Source organism: Gavialis gangeticus, unplaced genomic scaffold (genome assembly GCF_001723915.1).
Source record: "Gavialis gangeticus isolate Ggan-Ray unplaced genomic scaffold, GavGan_comp1, whole genome shotgun sequence".
In the NCBI taxonomy this organism is placed as follows: domain Eukaryota; kingdom Metazoa; phylum Chordata; order Crocodylia; family Gavialidae; genus Gavialis; species Gavialis gangeticus.
The window spans coordinates 22,099,204-22,108,257 of record NW_017729031.1 but is presented as its reverse complement, the minus strand read 5'-3'; the positions used below and the strand labels follow the sequence as shown (position 1 = coordinate 22,108,257).

At 40.2% G+C, this 9,054-nt stretch overlaps 1 protein-coding gene across 1 annotated transcript in view; it reads left to right on the top strand.

Moving 5' to 3' along the window:
• MGAT5 (mannosyl (alpha-1,6-)-glycoprotein beta-1,6-N-acetyl-glucosaminyltransferase) overlaps positions 1 to 9,054 on the top strand; it is a 199,907-nt gene that overhangs the window by 29,570 nt on the left and 161,283 nt on the right. The window contains exons 3-4 of the mRNA XM_019522507.1: positions 6,391 to 6,467; positions 8,316 to 8,405. Of these exons, the coding sequence (XP_019378052.1) occupies positions 6,391 to 6,467; positions 8,316 to 8,405 (167 nt within the window). The remainder of the gene's footprint in view (positions 1 to 6,390; positions 6,468 to 8,315; positions 8,406 to 9,054) is intronic.

Here is a 9,054-nt window from a genome sequence, read left to right as displayed (position 1 = left end):
AGAGTCAGGGCGGCTAGGGTCTGGAACCAACTTCCAAGAGAGGTGGTGCAGGCTCCTACCCTGGGGGTTTTTAAGAGGAGGTTAGATGAACACCTTGCTGGGGTCGTTGGACTCCAGTACTCTTTCCTGCCATGGCAGGGGGTCAGACTAGATGATCTGCTCAGGTCCCTTCTGACCCTAGAAACTATGAAACTATATATATATTATGTATGTATGTACATATTGATGGCATTTTGCCATGTCTGATGAAAAAGAAACAAAAGCAATGCATTTTTGGGTTGTAATGCTGAATTCCCTTTTTCGTGTGAATAATACACACTTTTTTGAAAGATGCTCCAAAATAATCCTTTAACCTGCTTGAATGAGATGATCTCCTGAGGTCCCTTCCTGTCCTGTTTTTCTATAATTCTGTGAACCTTTAAACATATTGTCCATCTCCAAAAGAATTGGGAAGGCTTAGTTATCATTGTACATCTTTGCAGGATTTTTATATTCCTGCTATTATAACTTCAGCAGCAAGATTTTTGGAATTCAGGGAGGATGAGGAAAATAGATGTCTCCAATATGTAGAAGTCTTGTCTTCTGCCTACCTGGTTCTTCTTTTTCTTCCCTCAAAACAGAACACTGCTATTAGTGATATTCTGCCTCCAGCACTCTTGCTTACATCTTTTTAATATAATGTTTATATAAATTAATAATTATATAAATTAATAATAATTACATAGTAGGCAGTATGCAATGAACAATTCCCTTGATACAAACATCTTTCAAGAGTAAATGCATAGTGTACAGCTGTAAAGAGTGCTTCTGTCAAAATTGTTGTTCTGCCTTTGTAAATGTTCACTATCACTGCTTGCACTCTTTTATATACATGCTTATTATCATTGCTTAAACTGAGAGAATCAAGGAAAAAAGTGTTAGCTATCTAATGTTTCTTCATACTCACTTAATGATTATTATATCTTTAGCTTTGTTCTAAAGGACTGAGATTTGGCTAGGCAAACAAATTGCAACACTTAAATGCTAAGTAGCATCTAATTAAGGGGAAAACATTAGTGCCTTTTCCAACTATTTAATGTTTTGCCAACAAAAGTAACTTCTAAACAAATCCATTTTTATGGAAATGAAACAGTCACATTTCAATTACATACGAATAGCCTCTGAGATTCTCGAAGTAACAGTTGTGTTTTGAACCTCTTTATCCATTTAAGAACCTCAGGTTATTTTTATAAAGACTAAGCCCCCCCAAAATGAAGATTTAATTGGCAAACTCAGATCCAGTAGGTAAACTATAATATTCACTTTTTTCTTGCTCAGGAAAATTTAACATGTGCAGATTAAGTAACACATCAGAGGTCACACCATGAGGCGGTAACAGAGTGGCACATACAGTTGTTGCTCTTTTTCCTGCTTTAACCATGCACCATGCTTTGGTCAGGATAAAGAGAAACATGACACTGTAGCTGGATTTTAAGTGTCAGCTGCAACATGATTGGGTTCAGTGTTAAAATGGGGGAGTTGGTAGTTTCAAGGGTGGAGGAATCAAGTAATAACTCATTCTAATTATAAGCTAAATGTCCTGACATGAAACAATGAAAAAGCAAAGGTTAATACCCTTAGCCAAACCCTTGCTTCTCAATCCTAAGCTGAATTTCCCAAAAGACATGAGGGTATATAGAGATGGTGCAGCTCAGTCAGCAAAATCCTAAGTTGTTTTCTTTCTTTCTGGGTTAATAGGACAGGAAGGGTTCACAGGAGCCAGCTGGCCAGTGAGGGGCTAAGGGAGCTAGAGCACAATTCCCACCAAAATAAAGAATATAGGGGGATGATGAGCATAGGAGAGGAGACCCTTTCCCTTTTTTAAAGCAGGACTTGAGAGTTACTGGTGGAGAGAGGGTATAGACTTGATGCAAATGCTAGTCATTGATAATGGGCCAGTACTTTAGACCGGTGGTTTTCAACCTTTCTTCATTTGCAGACCCCTTTGAATTGTAAGCGTGGGTATTCACATGCTTCTGATTGATCATAGTCATCTTTCACAGACCCCCAGAAAACCACTGTAAAAGTGTGTTCAGCTGACATTTGTGTCCCATTTTCAAAAAAATATTAAAAGCAAAAGGGCTGTTCAAGTGCTATCATGCCTTTTACCCAGTGTGGTGTCATGTCCCACTCTGTTCAATGCAGGCAGGTTTCCAGTACAATTACATGGTTTAGTTTCTTGCTGGCAAGCATGAAGGAAGGTGAACATTTCTAGCAACTGTTAAATGAAACTGTACAGTGTTCACTACATTGTCTTTTCTGTGTCACTCCCTCACTTCCCATTTACCTTTTCATTAAATGCATGGCTGAGTTTTGTTCTGCTCTGGATTACATTTCATGCAAATTGTTTGATGAACTAATGAACATTTTAGCAACTTGAAGCTTCAGCTTGCTGTCATTTACCCCACCCTGGCCAGTAGCAGACGTAAGGCAGGAAACTCAAAGCAATTTGGCATCTGTGATGTTCACTGTGGGGGAGGAGTAGGGTTTGGCAAGCCAGAGCGTAACTGCATGGGCTATTCCTGCTGCAGTGGGTGTAGGAAATATTGGGAAGTCCCAAGAGCAAGGAACTCCAGGGGTTGGTGGTTGCTGAGGTTGTAGGTAGGCCCTGGGTTCATGTGTGGTATGTGGGTGCTGAGACATCTGGGCAAGGGGGCAGGCTCTTCTGGAAGAACTAGTGTGGCTAGCTACAGAGAAACAGAAATAGGGAGAGCCTGGGGCTTGTACTGATACCAGTACAAGGTTATCTCTCCCAAATAATTGTTTTTGCTCCTAATCCAGCTGGGAGAGCAGAGACAGGATGCTGTAGCTGCCTCCTTAACAGGTGCTACAGTAGACTTTAGCTGCCAGAAGGCAAAAATGAAAATGCTTGTACTATTGCAACATCTCAGCTGATCTGTAGGAATGCATGACAGAACTATCCATTTCACAATTACTGCATTAGATGTATTGTAGTTGGCAAACCTGTAATACAGTGAAATGCCTATCAGGCCAAGTATAGTGTCCTTAGCATCCAGCCATAGCAATGCTGTGTGTCCTAGCTGATAACTCCTTTCCCTCTAGCCTCCATTGTCACCTCATTTAACACACTCCCCATCTACTATAACTGCCTTATTGTCATCATATACAGAAAATGTGTTCAGAACACGACAAAAGCAAAAAAAAAAAAAAAATCACCATCCTGGCCACAGTCATGTATGTGTAAAATAAGAGTCATTTCCCCATGAATTATCTTTTATGCTCTCTAATGCTTCCTCTTGTCTGCCAGATCCATCATCTACATTGAAATGACCTCTTTCTAATAGATGTCACATGAAACACCAAGAATGTGTGTACTGTAGAACTAAGAAGGAGTTTTAAGGATTAAGCACTAGTGATAATTCTGCACAGCAATGAATTCAAGAAAAACAGATTAGTAATCCCATTTTTTTCCCAAATTAGCAGTGCATTATGTAGGTTGGTTCTGTACATTGTGTTACTCCAAGAAAGTATCTTTAAGGTATGGATACATTTCCCTAATCTATATGAAATTGTAAGTACCCAATTTGAATTTTGTTTAGGGTACGGCAGTTAATATTTTTCACCCTTTTTTGAAATTCCTACAAGATATTAAAGAATTGCAAGACTTATATTTTATGTCTCATCAAGAACACTTCCTGTTCTATATCCTGCTGATTTTATACTGTCACATCATGCAGTTAAATTAAGACTCAGCGGGAAGAAGTACATCCTAGTGAGAGTCTTCAGTGTCATTGTGTCGTATACTTAGGTGGGGTTTTTTTCTTTTTGTTTGCTTGCTTGGTTGCTTTTCTGATTTTTCCTTTTGTGCAGCTGAGCATACCCAGTTGGATATGGGAAGCTGTGATTAAAGTAAAAAGCCTCTTACGAGACAATTTTCTGTTCAGGCCCCTGAGTTTGTAACTTAGTGACAGAAAATCTATAACTGAATAATGGATCTCTTGAGTTTTCATTGAATTAGTCAACAAATTGTATATTGAAGGACAAGTACAAAGCTTGGCTAAATTGGTGGCACCACTTTAGATTTTAGATTCTGTATAATAATAACCTAGGGGTCAGCAATGGTTTTGGGCAGAGTGCCAATAACACCTGTAACCTCTACTTGGAAGATGTTGATGTGCCAGGGGTGGATGGCGGGGGAGCCATGAGGTGCCTGGTCCTTGTGGCAGCAAAGCCCAGACCCCTTCCCTGCCATCTGCCCTGAAGTGTGCATGCATCTGCCACCAGCAATGAGTCAGGCTGGGGCTCTGCAGACCCTGGTGCAGTTGCTGGCAGGCTTCCCATGGCCTGCTCAGAGCAGCGCGGGCTCGGTGGCAAGGACCTCTCCAGATCCCGGGCCAGCTGTGGCAAGTGGCTGGCAGGTGCAAGCAGTGCCACTGGGGTCTGCGGGACCCTGGCCTGACTCATTGCCAGCAGCGGGTGCATATGTGCCTGGGGCAGACGGCAGGGAAGGGATCCAGGCTGCACTGCCATAACAGGGATTGGGCCCCTCATGACTCGCCTGCCATCTTCCCTAGGTGCACATGCACCCACCACCAGCAACAAGTTAGGCCATGGCCCTGTGGACCCTGCGGCAGTTGCTTGCAGCTTCCCAACTGCCTGCCACAGCTGGCCTGAGCTCTGGGCTGGCCCCTGTTGCCTGCCACAGGTCCTGGGCTCCTCGTGGTGGGTGGCAGGGAGGCTGCACACATCTGTACTAGGGGATTGCAGAGAGCCAGCTCAGCTTGTTGCCAGCGGGGTGTATGTGTGCCTTCAGGTGGACAGTGGGGGAGCTGCGAGGGGCCCGACCCTCGTTTGTGCAACCCCAGCCCCTTCCCCACCATCTGCCCTGAGGTACGTGTGTCAAGCAAAATGCCTTTGAATGCCATCCTGTGGCGTGTGCGCCAAGGGTTGCAAACCCCTGCTATATCCAGTGTCAACTATTCATTCCAACCTAATAAAAGCAAAAATCTGATTTGGCATTAAGAAGTGATGGGCTTCTGCCTCTGTTTTGATAGCACTAGACAATGTTATTTTTCCTCTTTAGAGCCTTGATAATGTTATATTAATACATTGTTATTGACTGGCATTGCAGAGGACGTACGTTCTTAGAAAATAATACCAGAACTGAGCTGTTAGTTGCTTTTAATAAGAAAAGATTTAGGTAACTAAATTGATGAAGCTTGTTTAGATTATCGATTATGAAAAAAACAAATTGATCATCAATATAAAACATATTTTATCTATTCTTGGTATATTGCAGGATTGCTATGATTTAATAGAGCAAGCTCAAAATATCTGTTTAATGCTGTGATATTTATAGTCTACTCGCTTGCAACAAGTAAACCAATAAAAAATTCAAACATTTCATCAGTATCTTGAAAACTAGTTTATCTCATTTTGAACAAAGCATTCCATAAGGTCATAAAAACAAGGAAATATTGTATTAAAGGGACCCTTGTCTATCCATATGGTCACGAACTTTGTCTCATCTTTATGGTATTTTTTTGCAACTGGAATATTAGAGTTTTGTTGCCAAGTGAACAGAAGTAATAAGTCTGCTAGGAGTTGTATTCACAACTTACCATGGGTACCTAAAAACCTTTTACATGAAAATGTAATATAAAAATATATAAATGTATGTTGTTGATTAAGACAAATGCTGATAAAGGATATAAAGAATCACATTTTCTGCACAAGGATGATTTTGTGGCCAGACAGGTGCTGCGGTTTTGGGTTGATTGTTTTTAAAGAGATGTACCATTTCGGTGTTTTCTTTCTGAATAGATGAACCACACCATTCACAGTGTTGCCAACCCCAGATATTCAAATATAGTGGTTCAGACCTTCAAAATAGTGAAACTAAAAAAAAAAGTATGTTGTAGTCTTCAAGCTATTCTTCACAAGCCTGGGAACTGGAGACTCTGTGCAGTGAAAAATGAGGTGCTTCTGTACTCATATGAATCTAGGAGGCAGGGCGACATGAATTGCCTAGCTCAAAACAAAAACTGCAGAAATCGTCAACCCTGTTCTATGATTTCTGATGCCAAGACCAGACAGGATATCAGATTAACTGTTCACAGTGAAATGTGAGCCATGGGTTATGTTGGTTTCCTGTCTCCTCCCTTGAACTCTCATATTCCTTAAGAACCAGTTTACCAAAATAGAAACCCATATTTCATTGAGGGCACATATCCTCTAGTTGTCTTAATGTCACTGTTTTGGTGAAATAGTCAACTGTCAAATATCACTTTGAAGACTTCTTCATTTAAAGTCATGGATTCATTAGAAAATCCAGCAAATATGCACATCAAGTTATATTACAATGATGTTCTGTGTTTTTTTTCATTTCAGATCTTATTAATGGAGCCCAAGAACAGTGTGAATTGCCTCCTATGGATGGTTTTCCTCACTGTGAAGGCAAAATAAAGGTAAAGGTGATCACATTGTACATATTCTCTTTTCTTTTTTTTTCTTTTTTTAAATCTGGTCTGTGTTTAAAAGATGTCAGTGCTGACACAAGTGCTGTTTCATAAAACACAAATTAGTGAGAGGGACCAGAAGACAAGTACCGAAGAACTTGTCATTACAGCTCACCTCAAGCCAAAATAGGACTGTTGCTGAAAGAAAGTGAATAATGATGCCTCTTGTTAAAGCAAATACGATAGCCCCATAGTACTTGGGTAGCTTTTTTTTATCTAGCTCTTTCTTCCTGCCAGCAGCTGTGTCTCTTTCCCTTACCTATATTCCCACCCCCCCCTCCACCAGGGGTTCTGTTGCCTCTTCCGTTTAAAATGGCTCTTTAGTCCCTTCCCACTCCACCATGCCAAGGTCCCCCAACCCTATGTGCCTCATTTCCTCCTACGCGAGGGGCACTGTGCACTTACCCCCCCCCCCATGCCTTCTCTTTCTCTCCACCATTTTTTTCCTCTTTGGAGATGAAAAGAGTATCACAAGAATAAAAGCAGCAATTAGATGGAATATTGTTATGCTGAAGGTTATTAATGAGTGCCATCAAATTGGTTTTTGCTATATGTACAGTTCCACGCGTATTTGAAGCTCTTACTGTGCTAATCAGATGTCAGAAGCTCCATGTGTCCCTGTTTTTTAGTTTTGTGGGGAATGAGGAGTTGTTTCTCTGATGTTTAGGTGTTCCTCATATTCAATAGGCTTTGGTCCGCATTCCCTGTAGTTCTGGAAATTCGCAATGGTTTATTGTATTAGAGAGGTACAAACGTGTCATTGAATCAAGTGAGGCTTTTGCAAGGCTGACTGATAACTAACATGCTGGAAGAGCTTAGCAAGTATTTCTGCCCCAGTCATACAAAACAAACATCTGAATAATTTTATAAATAATCCAATTGCATTTGGCCTTAGGTTTTAAGACCACAGTCATCCCTGTAGAAATTATATATCATGCTAATAAGGAAGTTTGAATCAACAAATATAAAATAATGTCAGTTTCTTTTAAACAAAAAACAGAAGATCCATAAGATTAAAAAGTCGGGGGTGTTTAGATTTTAAAAAATAAGAATGTGCATTAGTAATTGCATCCAGGAACTCCAGTTGTTTGACACTTCATCAAAGTAGGAGGATGTATTTCTAACATATTGAGAGAGATTTCTGCAATTGCTTAGAATCTTTTTTTATTATTATTATGTGTTACTTGGTATCTGAGATTTTTAAATTTTTTCTACAAAATTACAATATTTATTTCAATATCTCTTTATATGCTGTTTTTTGTTTTGTTTTGGGTTTTTTTAAATAAATTTCCAGCCCTGCTTTGAACAATTTCACTACACTGCAAAATGGCTATGTAATTTGAATGGCAAGTTGTTCATTTATCTTTTTTAAAGAACATTTTTTGCTTGAGTAAAGATGTCAGACTGACGGTCCTAGGAACTTAAGTGATCTATTTAACCACAAAGCAAATATAATCTATAAAGGCAATGTAAGCAGCATTAGCCCTACCAGTGTGCTGCAGTGCTGGTCTGGAGAGGATATTCCAATATCCATTTAGTTCTTATCTGGCTACCAGTTAGTGCTAATTGTGTTCATCCATAGTGATGTAGTTAATTATGAGCTTGAATGAGATGATGAATATGCTTCATATAGGCTGTTGCAAAGTGTTCACAGACAAGTTCTTACCTGTCATTATTTATTTCAGTCTAAAAGCTTAGAGTTTTCTGCTTGCTGTGTTTCTCATGAAAATGAGGCTTTATAAAGTGAAAATAAGTACATATGGCTTAAACCTAACAAACTTGCTTCCTTTGTTTCAGTGGATGAAAGATATGTGGCGATCGGATGCATGCTATGCAAGTTACGGTGTGGATGGGTCCACGTGCTCCTTTTTTATTTACCTCAGTGAGGTCAGTACATCTTTCTTGAACTGCATGTGGTTCTGGTAGGAGACATTAAAATGCCTTAAATGTTTATGGAAAATTACTTGTCTGGTTTATATTAGGAAAATTAAGCAAAGCCCTTTGATAGGAATTTTAATGAGACAAGACAGTAGCTATTTTAAATGCTAATTTTGAAAAGCGTTTCCAGCTGAGACAGATTTAATAAAAAGGACATCTACAGAACATAACAGCTATGATGGCCAAAGTCTTCACATACAGGCTTCTGGCTACACTAGAAAATCTATCTGGTTGCTGGTAACAGTTCTCTGATTCCAAGCAGCTAGGTGCTGATGAAGTGAAAACTTCCAGAAATAAGTTAAGAATGAAATACCATATTTATTTGCATATCACTCCTTTCGCCCCAATAAGACATGCACCTTGTTCTGAGCAGTTTTTTCCAGAATCTTTCCTGCCACATCATGGGCTTGCCATGGCTGACCATTGACTGCATAGAGCAAACGGGGGTCCACTTGTCAGTATAACTCACTGTCCACCTGTAGCTCCAGATGGCCAGGCCTTCGAGGGGGTACTCGGTCACCTAGCAGCACTTCTGGTTTCGCTGCTGGCATTTCCAGGCTTGCCAATCGGCCACTGGGGTATCCCTGCCCCCCCCCCC